Genomic DNA, 20313 nt, shown 5'->3' on the forward strand with positions numbered 1-20313 from the left:
ATGTTATGCAGCATTTGATGGCATCGCTTTGACAACTAGGGAAAGGAATGTTCGTTAAAGAATTGGATACGAATCGATATATATTCCAGTTCTACCATGAGTTGGATATACAGAGTATGATTGATCGACGTCCATGGCCACTCAACAAGTCGTTATTGGTATTTAAAAGACTGCAGAGGGGTGAGGATCCGAAAGAAGTTCAACTAAAAGAGGCTGAGTTTTGGTTCAATTGCATGATCTTCGTGCAGGGTTTAAAACTGATACAGTAGCTAAGGACTTAGCTAATTACATTGGAAAGTTTGTGGCTTCGGATGAGAAGAATTTTTTGGGGTTATGGAGGGATTACCTTCGAGTTCGGGTCTCGATAGATATCATAAAGCCGCTTAAACGCCGGATGAAGTTACGTAATACGGATGGGGTTGAATTTTGGAGTAATTTCAAATATGAACACATCCCCACGTTCTGTTTTGTTTGTGGCATTGTGGGACATTCAGAGAGGTTTTGTCCAAAGAGGTTTGAGGTTCGAGATGGAAAGCTTTTAAAGCCATATGGGGAATGGTTGAGAGTTAAACCCCAACGTAGAAATCAATTGATTGGAACTAAATGGTTGAAACAATTCATGGCCCCTTTGGAGGAACACCAAGCTGCAAGTGCTCAACTAGCTTCTGTCATGACTAGCAGATTCTGATCAGATGCTTCTGGGGAGCGAGGGACAATCCCAGCTGGAGATGTTAATTCTCCTATGATGGTGGAGACTTTTGTGGGTCAACAATCTGGGAAGATAGCAGCTTCTAATGGGAGTAATGATGTTCCAAGATTGAAGGGTGATGAGAAGTTGACCATTCCAAATAAGGAAATGTCTGTTGATGACTTAATTGATGAAAGTTGTCTCTTAGTATTAGATTCAAAAAGGAGAAGGATTGAAATGGGCCTTACTGATGGTATGTTGAACGAAATGATGACTCCAGTTCAGCCCAATCGATCAATAATCCAAAAAACTCCAATATGGTGGGTGCTGGTCTCCAGGCCCACCGTTCATTATGAATCTTTTATCTTGGAATTGCCATGGGCTTGGGAGCCCATGGGCTTTACAATTCTTAAAGGATGTGGTAATCCAAAAGAAGCCCAATATAGTTTTCCTTTGTGAAACTCTTTGTAACCGAGTGCAGATGGAGAGAGTTCGAAATGCTCTGGTTTCGAAGGTTTGCTAGTGGTTGATGTGCAAGGTAGAAGTGGTGGTTTGGCACTTTTGTGGAGGAATGAGGATGAGGTTTCTTTACTGGATTTTTCTAACTCTTACATTGATGTCAAAGTCACTGTTGAGGGTGAGGTGGAGTGGAGGTTTACTGGTGTTTATGGGGAGCCAAATAGAGCTCACAGAAGGACTATGTGGGATCTTTTACGCACTTTGGCAGTCAGTTCAAACCTTCCATGGTGTGTTATGGGAGATTTGAATAATGTATTGTCTCATGATGATAAAAAAAAAGGGTCGTCGTTATCCTGATTTTTTAATTCAAGGATTTCAACAAGCATTGAATGAGAGTGGGTTACAAGATATGGAATCGTGTGGCTATCCATACACTTGGGAAAGGGGTCAGGGAACTCCAAACTGGACGGAGGGTCGGTTGGATAGAAGTCTTGTTAATCAAGGTTGGCTTACTATGTTTAATACGACTAAGCTTTATAATTTGGAGGTTTCTACCTCTGATCATTCTCCAATCCTTATGGAGCTTACCTCATCTTTTGTGGAGCCAAGAGTTCGACGTTTCCTCTTTGAGAATGCTTGGTTGCGGGAACCGTTATGTATGCGAGTTGTAAAAGACAACTAAGAGCTGAGGAGTGAGGAAGATATCCAATCGAAAATTAGCTTTTGTGGACAACAATTGTTCTTATGGGGCAGAGAATATACTGGAGATTTTAAAAAGCGTATTGCTATTTGTAAAGATGAAATTCCGAAGTGGAAGTTGGGGAGTGATGAAAACTCTACAGCAAACTATAAATTGGCTAATAAACAAGTATCTGAAGTATACATTCAGCAAGAAGTTTTTTTGCGTCAACGGTCCAAACAACTATGGTTGCAAGAGGAGGATAACAATAGCAAATTTTGTCATGCTTCGGCTACTTCTCGACAACGAAATAACTTGATCTCTAAGCTCAAAGACAATTCGGGGAGGTGGGTGGATTGGAATTCTGGTTTGCCCCAGCTCATGATTGATTACTTCTCAAATCTTTTTACCACTTCTAGCAATGATTGGAGGGAAGTAACTAGTTGTGTTCAGGCTCTTGTGGTTAGTATAAATTTTACATTTCTCCCCGTAGAGATAGTGCCTCCATATTTCAGCGCAAAATCTACTACTGCCAACTTTAGATCGTATGTCGGGTACCTCTATTCATACTCCTTAAGTTGTCTTGAGGCATACACTACTACCTTGTCATTTTGCATTAGCACGCATCCCAACCCTTGTTTTGATGCATCACAGTAAACCAAAAAAACTTATCCTTGTTATTAGGAACACATAATATAGGGGTTGTTATTAGTTTTTCCTTAAGTGTTTGAAAGCTATCCTCACACTTGTCTGGCCAGACAAACTTCTGTGTCTTTCGAGTCAAGTTGGTTAGAGGAATTGCGATAGCATCTGTAGTAACCAACTAGACCCAAGAAGCTTCTTACTTCACTTGCAGTCTTAGGTGTTGGCCAGCTCTTGACCGCTTCAATGTTTGTAGGATCCACCTCGACTCCATCTTTGGAAACTATATGGCGTAGGAATGCCACCTTCTCTAACTAGAATTCACATTTCCTGAAGTTGGTTCTCCTTAAGTCGGTTTAGAGTCATCCTCAGGTGTTCCTCATGTTCCTCCATAGTTTTGGAGTAGATAAGAATGTCATTAATGAATACAACAACAAACTTATCTAGGTATTCCTTGAACACCCTATTCATCATATCCATGAAGGTTGCTGGGGCGTTAGTTAGTGCAAAAGACATTACTAAAAACTCATAGTGTCCATAGCGCGTTCTGAATGCTGTCTTAGGTATGTCTTCCTTCCGAACCTTCAATTGGTGATACCTAGATCTTAAATCTATCCTTTTTTTTTTTTTTTGAGAATACACTGAAGCCTTGCAATTGATCGAAGAGATCGTCCATCCTTGGTAAAGGATACTTATTCTTGATGGTCACCTTGTTGAGCTTGAGGTCATCTCTGCACAATCTCATGCTTCCATCTTTCTTCTTGATGAAGAGTACTGGAGCACCCCAAGGTGAGTAACTTGGTCTAATGATCCCTTTATCTAGGAGCTCTTGTAGCTATACTTTGAGTTTCTACAGCTCATAAATTGCCATTTTTATATGGAACCTTCAAAATTTAAGCACTCTTGGAGCTAACTTGATTATGAACTCCACATCACTGTCTGAGGGTATCCACGGTAGATCTTTTAGAAAGACCTTTTGGAATTAACAGACTATGTGGATGTTTTTCATGGTTAGTTGTGTCTCCACTACCTGGTTCACTACATTGGCCAACAATGCTTGACACCATACCTTCCTTAGCTTGTTAGTCTTTAAGGATGAGATTAAAGAAGTTCATAAGGCTATCTTAACTCCTGTGAATGTACACTTGTCTTTGGCCTTTGTTGCCAAAAGCGACCAAATAATTTTAGTAATTGATGAACAGATAGCCAATCCATATCGAGTGCAGCGTCATGATCCTTTATTTCCAGCTCTATCAAGTCATTTGTTAGTTGTCTATTATTGAGTTCCATATATCCAATATGGATGCTATAATCTTTGGTTGTTCCTTCCCCTCTAATGGGTTAGAGCCTTTTTCAAATATCGGTGGTTGCTATTTTTTGATTCTTTCATATGGTGGCTCGAAGCGATGTGTTGGTTGTTGAGTTGAATTTTCTTGTGCTTTACTGCTTATTACAACACAACTTTTCATCTTGAGCTTGGAGTCATTCCCTAAGCTGGCGTTCTCTTTCACCAACTACTCGCAAAAATGAGTGTCCTCATAACTCAGCCTATGCGTTATATGTACTTACGTGGGTGCCACTTCCATACTAATGAAACTCGTTATCCTTGTCCTCCACCATGACTAGCTTAGCCTCGTAGTTCGTCTTCTTCTTAAACTTCTTGTAGGTGTTGAAACCTCCTTCTTGATTGTTTCTATTGAGGCGACTTGATCGTCTAAGCAATAATGTCTCTTAATATTTAGTTCAAATTCTTCTAAAATAAAATTCTTAAGAAATCAACCCAACTATTTGAATAATTTATAATAATCCTAGTAGATAAAATCAACTTATTATTTTTCTATAAAAGAAAAATGTCTTCCTATTAACATAACATAATAGTTCACCAAATAATTTCTATTTACACTAAGATAAAATAACTATATAACTAAGTAACACTAAATAAATACATAAAATAAAATAATAAAAACTTTTCTTTTAATATTGTTATCTAAAGAAAAGAAAATTTCTAGACTTTCTAATATGATTTTTTTTTTTTCAAAAAAAAAACTATCTAAAAATATATTTACACATATATATTAGAAAAAAATTGATTTCATATGGGTAGTACCTAAACTTGAATATTGGTACTAAGTTTTTTTTTTTTTTTATTGAAGTGAAATGTAAATTTGAAAATTACACAGATACAAATAAAATGCAAGCATATAAAATGAGACTTACTTGGTAGCAAGCAGAGACTTTTTAGCCAATGTGTGTAACTCGTGAGAACGTTCGGGACCGATATAACTGTGGCTCTGATACCAAATTGTAACGCCCGTACTTTTCATAAATTACTAATTTAGTTACAAGCGTTAAAATACGGAAAAACTGTAATGTCGCTTTTATTTATAAATATAAAATATTTTATATTTGAGCTCAGTTTGGACTTAAAGACATAATAATTAATAAATAAAAATAACTGCGACATTAATTTAATAACACTTAATAAAATAAATGGAGTGTGCCCTAGACCACCCTCAGTTATATGGTCCTCAGCGAGTACACACACAAGCCTCCAAGGTCTCACTTGCCACCGGCTTTCTAAGTTTTACAACCTTAATCTGCACATGGTAAGTTTGATAAGGGTGAGCTACTAAACTCAGTAAGGAAATGCTTGTCACGTAGTCACATAAAATAAAAGAAAAACATATAACTAAAACTTAGATGCACATATTTAGACAAATAGCAATACATATAAGCTTAATCTTATCACTATTAACTAATCACTAGTTTTTAAGCTAAGTCACATAATAATGGTTATGTCGGAGTTCGACTTTAGCAAATAAACTCGAACTATTAGACTAAATGGCGGAGGGCTGGGTTCAGTAAAATCGTACCCACTACTAGATGGCCCCCTATCTACCATATAGACACAACAGTCAAGTATTTAACCATTATCTTCTCGGTCAAACCATGTCACATAATCTACAATAAATCTAATTTTAATAGTGTTTAACTACTATACATTATTTAAATAGCATATCATAAATCCTATCATAATTAAGTCATAATCATATCATAACCATATCATAACTACATAATAATCATATCATAACTATATCATAATCATATCATAATCGTTCCATAATCCATATCATTGTTTAAATAATGCGAATTCATTGTACCGTCCATTATCCAAACAACATAACTAGTTTAAATAATGTGAATCTTATAAACACACTATTTACATACATACTTAAATAACATGAATCTTATAAACATATTATTTAAATATATACCTTTAGCAATGGCCATGCTCTAATACTGTAAGCATACATAAATAACATGAATCTTATAAACACATTATTTAAATATATATTATACAGTATATTAAATAACAAACAATAAAGAGTCAGGCAGAAGACCTTAGTTAACTTCTCTTTTACTATTCCCACTCTTTCTATGAATGTTATTACATACAGAAAATTTATATTTTTCTATTTAATTTCCTTAACTCGAATGTGGAGTCCTAGCCTTGATTGCAATAAGAATGATCCTGTGAAACAATAATCGCCTTATGAAAAACCTTAATTAGCTTCCAAATGATGGTGATGATACTGATATGATGAAAGATTTACATGTATATGTATATATATATATGTGTGTGAGAAGATGACGAAAAATGTAGGATAAGATGTCTACGGGTAAGGTTTATGCTTTAGATAATCACGTGAGAATAATAAAATGGGAGAAGAAGATTATGGCATGGATTTTAGAAATGACCAAAGGGAGAATGTTTGAGAGGTCAATCTAGCTTCTTTGAATGAGTGAAAAATAAGAGAACTATATGGCTATTTATAGGCCTAAGTTTAACATTAACCCATCCCTTAACTCTATGACGTGACCTTATCTTAACTATAGTTAAGATTTATAAAACTATCAAAATTAAAATTCAAAATGCCAACTCCCTTATTTGCTCCACCATTAACTCAGTCAACACAATTTAAAAGAGAGAAACTAGCCGAATCTAGACTACTACTTGGTCTTTAATTGTTGTTGGTTAAGAGCTTTACCCTCCAAGATCTCTACGTGTACTACTTAGTCTATTGACCTATTTATTAACACAAACTCAACTATCCACTAACTCCTCTCCTAATGACACACGTCCAAACTTGAATATATATCTAATTTTTGTTGGGTTTTATGCCCTAAATAAAACTCTTTACAATCTGATTAGTTATCAATAAAAGAAATTAGAAGTGATTGATGTTTGCATGAATTTTACATGCTAATGGTTTGATATGTTTAATATGTTTATTACATTCATACACACAAAATCAGTTAAATCCAGATCATATGTTTATTCACAATTACAGTATCGTCAACACAGTGGAATGTGATTGTGATCATATGAATCAAAAGTTTTGCTCCCTGTTTCATCAGTGTTATTGGATTTACACTAATGTGATAATCAGCGATGATGTGTACTTACACTTGGAGTAAGTGTTATGTTCTTTCCAGGACATTAGTAACGTATACTAGTTTCGAATGTATGGAGTATACATTGGACTGGACCGATATTGCAACTAAGTTAAGATATTACAAACTTACCGTTATACATATCTTTCCAAGTCAATATCAGTAGTTGATCTTAAGATTAAAAAGAATCTAAATCCTGATATGCTTGGGCTCAACTCAGGAGTGCTATTCATGTTCTTTGATTTATTAGTTAAGCCTACTTTTGGGTCAGGGTGATACGTATATTTTGGGAACATGATAGTATGATTGAGTGGGAGTGCTGAACATAAATATGGAATCTATAGCTTCTACTGGTGTATAGAAGTCAAGTGATAATTCCCTTCGAGCTTAGCAAATAGAAGTAAATGGATGAGCTCTTGTTTAACTGACTAATCATTAGATCACTAAACACCATTTACAGGTAGCTAAGTGTTTTAAGGGGCAAAATACATTGAGGGGTGAGAACGGTAAAGAAATCCCATCTCGATGTAGATCATCTATATAGAGGATCTTTAAATCAAAATAAGATTATAACAATGGTTAAATGAGATAGTATATTGATATCGTGGAACATACAATATGCTCTATATAAGTCTGAGAGTGCAATTCTAAGTTCTAAGAGTGGATTCAACGAAGAATTAATAAGTAGGAATTTACTTGGTAAATTTGGTTCACTTATTGGAAGCTCAGCATATAGATCCATGGTCCCCATTCTAGTTGAGAACATTCTGCTTGTAAGACTCATTAATTGATTCGTGATTGATCAATTATAATTCTAAAGTTAGACTATGTCTAATTTTATGAATTTTCACTAAGCAGGGGTGAAATTGTAAGGAAAAGAATTTTCTAGGTTTATTTATTTATTAATGGACTTTATATGTCTAATTAATAATTAAATTAAATGACAATATTATTTAATAATCTATTTTAGTTATTAAATAATTAGTTTTGGCATTTAAAAGGTTAGAATTGGAAAATTGGCATTTTTGAGAAAATAGAGATAAAATTTGATAAAATTGCAAAATTAAGTAAGGCCCAATAACACCATATGGCCGGCCACTTAATGATGATTTTTCAAATTATTATTTTCATTATTTTAATGCCAAATAATTCTAAACCTAGACCTAGTAGTTGCCTATAAATAGAAAGTGATGGCTCAGTCAAATTACAAGTTTTCAACAAGCCTTTCTGACAGAAATTTCTCTCTTCAGAAAAACTGAGCCTTCCCACTTTCTATTCCTTGGCCGAAATACCTCTCTCTCTCTTTTCCCTTCATCTTTTTCGTGACCCTAGTGATAGAGTAAGTGCCCACACACAGCAAGCAGTAACTCAATCATAGATTGGAAGACTGTGAAGGATCAAAACTTGAAGAAGAAGGACATTCGGGCTCAGATCTTGATTATACTCTGCTACAGAAAGGAATCAAGGGTTAGAGATCTGAGTGGAAGGAGACATTAATTCCGCTGCATCAATGTAAGGTTTTCTTAACTTTATATGTGTTTATTTTATCGTTTTAGAAAGTTCATATTTAGGATGTTAATAAACATACTTGTGAGTAGATCTAAGATCCTGGTAAAATAATTCCCAACAACTGGCCTCAGAGCCATGGTAATTGATTTACTTACATGTAATTTGGACTTTAAAACGATTGTTTGTATGTTTTTTGGATGGTATCATGTTGTATTGAGTGTTATTTGATGATTGATTGATGTTTGTGAAATTTTCGTAAAAAATAATTGTGATTTCGTTTCTGGAATTATTTTTATTGGATAGTATGGAAAAAATTAAGAAAGTTAGCCTTTTACAGAACTCAATTTGGATTTTATTTGAATTAGTTATGATTTTTTGAAGATTTGACAAAATCGGGGCTGTGCTGATATTTTTCTGCGATCGCAGAACTGTCCGTACAGTTTCGAATTTTTTCTTTTTTCTTCAATTTTTCATACTTTTTCATGGAATTAACTTCCAATTTTTTGTATGGTTTTGTATATATACTATTACTATTCCTAATTCAATTCTAATTATCATTTTGAATTAATTTAATTTTTTTTTAATTTAATTCAAGATATTAGTGTAATTTGAATTTGAATAGAATTAGTATTTATCTTTTTGCTTAAAAATCTATCTTATTTTTAAATTTGATTATATTTTTTTTTTTAAATTTAAGGTCAGATTTTATAAGATATTTATAATATCTTTTAAGATATTTTAAAAATATCTTATCTTTTAAGATATTTTAAAAATATCTAATCTTTTAAGATTTTTTAATTAAATCTTTTTAGATATTTTGACCATATTTAAATTTAAAATAAGATATTTATAATCATGTAATTTTAAATAGATATAAGATATTTTGCTAACTTTTAAATTTTGTTATTTTATTTATTTGAATTAAATTTAAAAATCTGAAAAGATATTTCATTTATCTTTTCTAATTTTTATTTAATTTTTATTTTTAAAATAACATTTAATTTTTAAAAGTAGTTAGCAAATTTTGAAATGACATTTAGGTTGGTTGAAACCTAATTTTTCAAAAAGTAGGTTTAATTTTAAATATTTTTTTTTTTAAATTTCGAAATTTATTTTTTTTTATTTCCGAAATTAAATTTTTTTAATTTTATTTTATTTTTCAAAAATTAAATTTTTTTTAATTATTTATTTTTCGAAATTATTTATTTAAAATTAAATAAATCCTACTTCCATCTATCCAGCTAACCTTGTTGTAGGAGTATGTGTTTTTAGCTTGTGTGTAAGTTTTAAAAACCTATTATTACTTGATTGCAAATAGCCATGTTTACCTTTTGCCAGATCTAATGATCTGATAGCTCCCTTGGTCAAGTTAATAATTTGTAACAGGTAAATTTTACAATCTTCTTTCATCTATGTATGACCTAGCAACATGATAGGATCCATCCAAAGTGTGCCTGTGTGAGCCTATATGTTTATTTTATTATATATAGATGCATATAGGTTGTTGCTAAATAAAATGTCACACCATGATAGATTTTATTTAGGTCCATTTAGTTATTGGACCTATTCAATTAATAACAGTTATTCATTTTAAGGTTAAATTCCTCTCTTTTGGGCCTCGTGTGAGAGTTGGGAGCCATAGAAGTGGGTACGACATACTGAATCCAGCACCCCCTCACATGAACTACCCCAATTGTGAAGGCCCATTTGCCTGATTTGAATAACTGTACTAGGTTAATTATATTAGTTTGACCTAATAAAATTGAATTAGCAACATAATTAACTTTTAAAATATATGAAATTTATTTTCATTTTAATATTTTAAAGTTAATTTTAAGAAAAACACTTTTAGTTTAGATATTATTTCTAGACAAACTATTTGTATTTTTCTTGTATTTAATTAAATATAGAATTTTAACTAACTAAGATTCTTTCTGGAGCTTATTTAATTAAATATTCCTATTTAAGTTATAAATTAGTTGTATCAACTGATTTTTCTTAACTAACTTAAATTTGAATATTTGATTTAAATTTTAAATCAAGTTGAGGAATCTTAGGCATTAGTTATTAAAGATTCTTAAGATATTTTTTAAGTTAATATCTTTTCAAATATTAACTTAAAATGGAATATTTTAGATATTTTTTGGTTAATATCTTTTCAATTATTAACTTTAAAAAGATATCTTCAAATTAAGTGGTTACAACTTAATTTGTGATATTTAATTAAATCTAGATTTGAAATTATTTAAGTTTTAGATTTTTTCTATATAACTTAAATTAGATATTTTTTCAAATTTTGAAAAGATACTTAGTCAAATAAGATATTTTCTAGATAGTAATTTCTAGACTACTTATTATTTATAATATTTAAATAGGAAAATATTATACTTTTGTGAAATTAATTATTTAAATAATTAATTTTGGTACAATTTTATTAAGTATATTTTTCCTAGTATTAAATAGAAAATAATAATTAAGCATTCTCTACACTTAATTATTTATTTCTTGAATTTAATACATTTAATTAACTTGAAAAATCTAAATATCTAAGTTGATTTTCATCATGATACTTAAATATTTATTGATTTTTCATGACACTTAATTAAATAGAAAATTATATTTAGGTTGAAATTTAATTTTTCAACTTAAATTTAAATAATTTTCAAAATATATATTTTTCTTTATTTTATTAATCAATTTCGAAAATTGTATTTTATTTATGCAATATTTTCGAATTTTTTTTTATTTTGAAAAATAGATTGAGTTGTAAATTAATTATTTATTTTAATTAATTCTTGGACCAACTACAATCAATGATTTTTTCATTTAATTCATTAATTTAAAATAAATGAATTTAAAATATATATATATATATATATTATTAGAAATTGAATTAACTAGTCAAAAGAAAATCTAGATAGGTGATATTTTTGCTTGAAGTATTTCTTTTCTATTTTTATTATTTTTCGAAAATTGTATATTTTATATACTTTCGAACCCAATAAATATATTCTCAAAGGAAATTTTTAAGTTGCTAATTATTTCTTTAATTCAACTTAAATTAATTTCCTTAATATTTATATTTAAGATTATTACTAAGATGGAAATAATTAATTTTATTTCAATCACCATCTAAGTATAATTTTATAAATATTATATTAAATTCTTATTTTTTGAATTTTAATTCTTAATTTAGAATTTAATGAGATTTATTTATTAGAATAATAAAGAAAATACATTTTAAACAATGAGCTTTATTATTATTAAGATATTCGATCTCCATTGTGGGTTTTACACCGCGTTTGTTTTAGTGAGTAATCCTCCCTAATGGAGGAACGTTCATTAGCAATTTCGCACCGTTTAATCTCGCATGATAAGTGGTTTGTAAGTGTTTTATATGGTATAGATCACCCTAATGGTGGCGACCATATTTGACTTGCGAATTGCGAAACAATGGTAGAAGCTCATGAGATAGAATAGCCTTGACTCTCGCCTAAACGGGACAACGCTGGATTCTGATCTTGATCGAATAAAAGGTTGCTAGAATGTTTAACATTTTAGATGAGCTGACGACTCTATTCAATGGATGGTAGTTTTGACTCTCGCCTAAACGGGACACTGATATCAGTTTGTTGAAAACCTTGGAAATTATTTAGGATTGAATTTTTTAAGTATTTTCTCATATCATTCCTACTTGCTATGTGCTTATAATTTCTGAATTGTTTTTGTGTGTTAAACCATTATTAAATTTCTATTTGTTGAAATCTATTATTTTGTAGTATTCTGTTTTGTCAAAATGAATCCCATGTTATCACTGTTGACTGAAAATAAGCTGAATGGATCTAACTTTAATAAATGGAATGAGAACATTAATATTGCTCTCATAGGAGAAAGTGCCTTGTTTGTTTTAACTGAGCCGTCACCTGAAGTGCCTGGGGATAATGCATCCAAAGCTGTGAAAGAAAAGTATGAGCGTTAGCAAATGACAAAGCTCTATACTTTATGCTTTCTAGCATGGTTGACACCCTCAAAACTCGGTTTTCTAAAACTGAGAAGGCTGCTGAAGTTATGACGAAGTTAAATGAGCTATTCCGTAAGGCATCGCTTCAGTCACGCTTTGACGCGACTAAGAAGTACATTAATGCACGGATGGAACCTCATCAAAACGTGCGTGATCATGTTCTCCTCATGTCCAGTTATTTCCAAGAATCCCAGGATCATGGTGCTGAAATGGACAGTGCTACTCAAGTTAGTCTTATCTTGAATAGCCTGACTCCAGCATTTCTACCATATACATCAAATTATGTCATGAATAAGAAGGAAATTGACTTTCATGAATTAGTCAATGACCTTCAAACTTATGAAAATTTGATTGGAGGACCCAAGAAGAAAGGGAGTAAACCTCACAATCCTGGTAATGGTAATGGGACGATAAAACCTGAAGCAAATGTTGCCTCTGCTTCGAAGCCCAAATCGAAGAGGAAGTGGCACAACACCAAGAAGCGAACAAAAGCCAATAAAAAGGCTGCTCCTTCCGGTGATGCTACACTTAAAGGAAAGTGTTTCTACTGCAATGAAAAAGGTCATTGGAAACCCCAGTGTCCTAAACTTCTTGCAAAGAAACAAGGTATTTCCATTAATAAACTTTAAGAGTTTAGTGAATTGCTATCCAATTGGATTTATGATTCTGGACTAACTTTGTTTATTTGTTTTCTTCTTCTGATTGACCAAGCTACTGGAACTCAATTGAGTTGGATCAGCAAGCTGGACCAAGGGTGAAATCGTCCAGATGAAGATGAAGCTCTTCAATTTTTGAATTAATTGTTTCAGTTTAAAGACAATTTGGATTTCAAATTTTAGTTAGGGATATTTATCCCTGTTTTTCTCATATTGTTGCAATACTTTTTTTTTTATTAATAAAGTTTCTAATTTTCGAAATTCACTATTGCAATTTATGAGATTGAGCTTCATTTAATTTTATCTTCATCAATTATTACCACATTATATTTGTATGTTTGTATGTGTAAGTGTTTTTATTATTGATGCAAATTCTATAATATTTACAACTCTTCATAGAGTTATATTATATAAACACTAGAAATTATTTCTATGTTTATCAATAATTGTTAATTATTAAGAATTTGTTTAATAAAAGGATCTTATGATCTGATAGGGGTGGAGAAAAGTTAAGAAAACTATGCAGTTCAACAATCTTTTATATCTAATGAACTCTGGATAGTATTCAACTCCACATAAACTCTATCACACTAAGAGAATCATGATCTTTACAACCTTTAGGGGTGGATCATAATCTCTATATACTTAGGGGTGGAGGTTATCCATAGTACCCTATATGTATATTCTTAGTGTTGGAGTCTTCCACAATTCCCTATGAAACACATATCTTGTTTAAACATAGAAGTAATATAATGAGTCAGCTATTGTCAATATAAATTCTTGATCTTGATTGTATGTTCCATTTCGATTTTACTGGTGTAAGTAAAAGTTTGATACCTTTGAAAGTTCTTTGTTAAAGTTTCACACTACCTTAATTGAGTGGGAGAATTTTAAAGTTCTATACCCATCTTCATTAGGTTGATAATTGAGATAGGTACTTAAGAACAATACTGAAAAGCAAATCTAACCATTCACATGGATAGGTTTAGCTTATCAGAATTATGAGAATAAGATAAAGAACTCTAGTTCAGTCCATTCGAATGATTTGAACCAAGAATTCTTAATCCTCATAAAATTTAATGGTATCTTAATTTTGATTACTTTATCTCTAGCATGTATTTTTCACTTCAAATACTAGTCTGTTATGTTGATGACTTAGTCTTGACTTAAAGTTTCAGACTAACACAAAAAGTCACAACTAGGTAACTCTCTAAACAATTAGAGGTTAAAAGTATTATTTAACCAGACATCTGCTATTGAGTGGGAGCTATCTGAGATGTAATCAAATAGGGAACATTAGAAGATATTCAAGAAGGATTTATGAAAGTGATCTATATGTCAGATATTAAGGAACTGTGTATCAGTTGTCTTTGTATCTCACCATCTAATTTCGATTTATATGAGATGGTGCTTACTTTGGGGGTGGAGGAATTATTGTATAATAATTCAAGCTCTACCAGAGAAGAACTATAACTTGGTCTATTCGAAAATACCAGAAAGTTATATCACTGAAGAAAAGTCTACACTGTATTATCTCAATTACATATTGTAAAATATGAGAGATATGTCTTCTGTTAATTCAGATGTACTTATAAAACAGTAAAGATTTCAGTATCCCTTGATGAGTAAAGCATATAGTAAAGGATGTTTCATAAGAGTATTTATGAACTAGTTTCCAGAAGTTTGGGTGGATTCAAATATACTACACTTGATCTGAAGATCAAGACATCAGATTGACCTATTTGCACAGTTTGTTTTATATTAGTGCAAGTGGGAGTTTGTTGGGTTTTATGCCCTAAATAAAACTCTTTACAATCTGATTAGTTATCAATAAAAGAAATTAGAAGTGATTGATGTTTGCATGAATTTTACATGCTAATGGTTTAATATGTTTAATATGTTTATTACATTCATACACACAAAATCAGTTAAATCCAGATCATATGTTTATTCACAATTACAGTATCGTCAACACAGTGGAATGTGATTGTGATCATATGAATCAAAAGTTTTGCTCCCTGTTTCATCAGTGTTATTGGATTTACACTAATGTGATAATCAGCGATGATGTGTACTTACACTTGGAGTAAGTGTTATGTTCTTTCCAGGACATTAGTAAAGTATACTAGTTTCGAATGTATGGAGTATACATTGGACTGGACCGATATTGCAACTAAGTTAAGATATTACAAACTTACCGTTATACATATATTTCCAAGTCAATATCAGTAGTTGATCTTAAGATTAAAAAGAATCTAAATCCTGATATGCTTGGGCTCAACTCAGGAGTGCTATTCATGTTCTTTGATTTATTAGTTAAGCCTACTTTTGGGTCAGGGTGATACGTATATTTTGGGAATATGATAGTATGATTGAGTGGGAGTGCTGAACATAAATATGGAATCTATAGCTTCTACTGGTGTATAGAAGTCAAGTGATGATTCCCTTCGAGCCTAGCAAATAGAAGTAAATGGATGAGCTCTTGTTTAACTGACTAATCATTAGATCACTAAATACCATTTACAGGTAGCTAAGTGTTTTAAGGGGCAAAATACATTGAGGGGTGAGAACGGTAAAGAAATCCCATCTCGATGTAGATCATCTATATAGAGGATCTTTAAATCACAATAAGATTATAACAATGGTTAAATGAGATAGTATATTGATATCGTGGAACATACAATATGCTCTATATAAGTCTGAGAGTGCAATTCTAAGTTCTAAGAGTGGATTCAACGAAGAATTAATAAGTAGGAATTTACTTGGTAAATTTGGTTCACTTATTGGAAGCTCAGCATATAGATCCATGGTCCCCATTCTAGTTGAGAACATTCTGCTTGTAAGACTCATTAATTGATTCGTGATTGATCAATTATAATTCTAAAGTTAGACTATGTCTAATTTTATGAATTTTCACTAAGCAGGGGTGAAATTGTAAGGAAAAGAGTTTTCTAGGTTTATTTATTTATTAATGGACTTTATATGTCTAATTAATAATTAAATTAAATGACAATATTATTTAATAATCTATTTTAGTTATTAAATAATTAGTTTTGGCATTTAAAAGGTTAGAATTGGAAAATTGACATTTTTGAGAAAATAGAGATAAAATTTGATAAAATTGCAAAATTAAGTAAGGCCCAATAACACCATATGGCCGGCCACTTAATGATGATTTTTCAAATTATTATTTTCATTATTTTAATGCCAAATAATTCTAAACCTAGATCTAGTAGTTGCCTATAAATAGAAAGTGATGGCTCAGTCAAATCACAAGTTTTCAACAAGCCTTTCTGACAGAAATTTCTCTCTTCAGAAAAACTGAGCCTTCCCACTTTCTATTCCTTGGCCGAAATACCTCTCTCTCTTTTCCCTTCATCTTTTTCGTGACCCTAGTGATAGAGTAAGTGCCCACACACAGCAAGCAGTAACTCAATCATAGATTGGAAGACTGTGAAGGATCAAAACTTGAAGAAGAAGGACATTCGGGCTTAGATCTTGATTATACTCTGCTACATAAAGGAATCAAGGGTTAGAGATCTGAGTGGAAGGAGACATTAATTCCGCTGCATCAATGTAAGGTTTTCTTAACTTTATATGTGTTTATTTTATCGTTTTAGAAAGTTCATATTTAGGATGTTAATAAACATACTTGTGAGTAGATCTAAGATCCTGGTAAAATAATTCCCAACAATTTTTTCAACAAGACTTCATATTTCCAAAGTCATCACATAACCTTCTACTTCTACTCTAATTATTCAAATAAAGAGACATAATACTAATCATAATACTCATGTCCATCATATTGTAACTTATAAAATAGTATAGCCACGTATAACTAATAAAACCCATAGTTGATTATAACAATACTCAAGCTTTTTCCTTCATAATACCATCTAGTAAACTAATTACTTCTACTAAAATACCATGGTCCATATCGTAATGTAATGTTGGGTTTTAATAAAATAAATGATTACTATTATCTATGATCTTTTATTTTTAACACTATTACAAGATTGTAATATTAATATAAATAACTTATCTTATAAAATCACTATTTCCACATCGAGATATTTAGACTATTATAATAGAAAATAATTACTAAATATTTTGGTCATTACAAATTACCCTCCTTAAAGGAATTTCGTCCTCGAAATTTACTTACTAGAGAATAACTCGGGTTACTATTTTTGCATGTCTGTCTCTAACTCCCATGTCGCTTCTTTATCAGAACTATCACTCCACAGGATTTGACTAAGGGTATAGTCTTATTTCGTAAGACTTTTATTTCCTTTTCTATCACGCGCACACGGCGTGCCATATAACTCATGTCCTGATGCAAGTTCAAGTTCTCGTACTTAAGCACATGTGTCAGATCAGATATATACTTCCGTAACATGGAAATGTGGAAAACATTATGCGTTTCTGCTAATGTTGCCAGTAGGGCCAAATGGTAAGCTACCTGACCAACTTTGTCCAGTATGTCGAAATGACCTATAAATCTTATGCTTAACTTTCCCCTTTTTCTGAAACGCATAATCCCCTTCATAGGTGATACCTTTAAGAACACTAAGCCCCCTACAAAATACTCAACCTCCCGTCTTCTCATATCTGCATAACTTTTTTGTCTACTTTTGGCAGTGAGCATCTTTTGCCGTATCTTTCAACTACTGCTTCTAATACCATTTTGTAACGTCCCTGCTTCAAGCCTCCATTGGATCCTTACACCCACGGAATGAATGGATCTTATACACTATATGAGTGAGAGTGCAATTCTAAGTTCCAAGAGTGGATGCAACCAGGAATTAATAAGCTAGTAAATTTACTTAGTAAATTCTTGATCAGCTTATTGGAAGCTCAGTAATATAGGCCCATGGTCCCCATTCTAGTTGAGACCATACTGCTTGTAAGACTCAGATAATTGATTTTGATTAATCAATTATAATTCTAGAATTAGACTATGTCTAGTTTATGAATTTTCACTAAGCAAGGGCAAAATTGTGAAGAAAAAAGATTTTAGGTTCTATTTATTAATTAAGACACTCTATATGTCTAATTAATAATTATGTTAAATGATAATATTATTTAATAGTTTATTTTAGTTATTAAATAATTAGTTTTAGCATTTAAATGGTTAGAATTGAAAAATTGGCGTTTTTGAGAAAATGGAAATAAAAATTGTTAAAATTGTAAAAATTCCAAGTGGGCCCATTAACACCATGGCCGACCACTTGGAGAGGTTTTTTCCAATTAATATTTTCATTATTTTAATGCCAAATAATTACTAACCTAAACCTAGTGGTTTCCTATAAATAGATAGTGATGGCTCACACCAAAATAAGAGTTTTTCAAGTGATTCAAGAGATTGCCTTTCAGAAAATTGAGCCACTCACTATCCTTCTATAGCCGACCCCCTCTCTCTCTCTTTTCTTCTTCTAATTTCGAATACCTTGAGTGATCGAGTAGTGCCCACACACATCAAGTGGTACCTCAATCATAGTCTGGAAGATCGTGAAGAATCTAAATTGAAGAGAAGGACATTCAGACTCAGATCTTGGTGATACTTTGCGACAGAAAGGATACAAGGGTTAGAGATCTAAGTGGAAGGAGACATATTATTCCGCTGCAACCAATGTAAGGTTCCCTAAACTTTATATGTGTTTATTATCGTTTTAGAAGTTCATATTAGGATGTTTAAACAACATACTTGTGAGTAGTTCTAAGATCCTGGTAAAGTAAATTCCAACAACTGGCCTCAGAGCCATGGTAATTGATTTACTTGCATGAAATTTGGACTTAAAACGATTTGTGTGTGATTTGGATGGTTTCATGTTGATGTGTGTGTTATTTGATGATTGATTGATGTTTGTGAGATTTTGTGAAAAATAATTGAATTTTCCTTTCTGGAATTATTTTTATTGGATAGTTTAGAAAAAATTAAGCAATTCACTTTTTTACAGAACTTAATTTCGATTTTATTTGAATTAGTTATGAATTTTTGAAAATTGGAAAAATCAGGGTGGCTTCCTCGGATGCACTCGCTCAGACAAGCTTGTGTCCGAGTTTTCTAGGCCAGGACATGGGCACCTTGTTTGATGACCTCCTGGGCGCGCGCGGAGAGGCTGCATGCAGCCTCCTGCGCCGTGTCCTTTCAGTCAAGCACCCCAATATGTGTGTTTGGACAGTATGCAATTGCATACTGTCCGTACCACTTACATCTTTTTTCGTTTTCTTCGATTTTTCATGCTATTTCATGGAATTAACTTTCAATTTTTTTGTGTAGTTTTGTATTTTGATTTTTACTTTTCATATTTCAAATCTAATTATCAGTAATAAATTAATTTGATTTTTTTTTTAAAAAAATAATTTAAGATATTAGTGTAATTTGAACTTGAAAATAGGTAAAAATCTATCTTTTTGCTTAATTTTTTATCTTATTTTTTAAATTTGATTATTTTATCTTATTTTTAAATTTAAGGTCAGATATTAATTTTTTTTTAAAATTATTCTATTTATAAAATTATTTGACCTTATTTAAATTTAAAATAAGATTACTATAATCATCATATTTTGAATAGAAATAAGATATTTTGAATAGAAATAAGATATTTTGCTAACTTTTAAATTTTGTTATTTTTTATTTAAATTAAATTATAAAATCAAAAAAGGATATTTAATTATCATTTTATTTTATTGAATATTTAATTTATAAAATAACATGAAATTTAAAAGATGGTTAACAAATTTTTGAAATGATATTTAGGTTAGTTGAAACCTAATTTTTCAAAATTGTAGGTTTTAATTTTAATTTTTTTTATTTATTTATTTAAATTTATTTGAAATTTTTTTTATTATTATTATTTTCAAATTTTTTTTAATTAATTTAAAATTAAATAAATCCTACATCCAACTATCCAAATTCAACTTGTTGCAAGAGTATGTGTTTTAGCTTGTGTGTAAGTTTTATAAAACCTATTATTGATTGATCTAAATTGCCATGGTTAACTTGTTGACAGATCCAATGATTTGATTTTAACCCATGGTTCAATTGTCAATAGGTCAAGTAAATAATTTGTAACAGGTAAATTTTACATTCTTCTTTCATCTGTGTATGACCTAGTAACATGATAGGATTCATCCAAATCTGTGTGCCTGTGTGAGCCTATATGTTTTCTTTTTGTTATAGATGCATATAGGTTGTTCA

General features: G+C 31.2%; 1 protein-coding gene across 1 annotated transcript; it reads left to right on the forward strand.

Moving 5' to 3' along the window:
- The first annotated feature begins 1556 nt into the window (after window positions 1–1556).
- LOC133036239 (uncharacterized) lies at window positions 1557–17802 on the forward strand. The gene is made up of 4 exons (XM_061112759.1): window positions 1557–1798; window positions 1901–2371; window positions 17485–17562; window positions 17751–17802. The coding sequence occupies exons 1-4, from the start codon at window positions 1557–1559 to the stop codon at window positions 17800–17802; spliced, it is 843 nt and encodes a 280-aa protein (XP_060968742.1).
- Window positions 17803–20313: the final 2511 nt, after the last annotated feature.

Source organism: Cannabis sativa, chromosome 3, assembly GCF_029168945.1.
Source record: "Cannabis sativa cultivar Pink pepper isolate KNU-18-1 chromosome 3, ASM2916894v1, whole genome shotgun sequence".
NCBI classification, from domain to species: Eukaryota; Viridiplantae; Streptophyta; class Magnoliopsida; order Rosales; family Cannabaceae; genus Cannabis; species Cannabis sativa.

What these genes read in the sequence shown, in the direction of transcription:
- LOC133036239 (XM_061112759.1), top strand. Translation starts at nt 1,557, where the DNA reads ATGGAATCGTGTGGCTATCCATACACTTGGGAAAGGGGTCAGGGAACT. An exon ending in AATGCTTGGTTGCGGGAACC is followed by an intron (nt 1,799 to 1,900) that starts GTTATGTATGCG and finishes CTTATGGGGCAG; the next exon opens with AGAATATACTGGAGATTTTA. An exon ending in ACTACTGCCAACTTTAGATC is followed by an intron (nt 2,372 to 17,484) that starts GTATGTCGGGTA and finishes CACATGTGTCAG; the next exon opens with ATCAGATATATACTTCCGTA.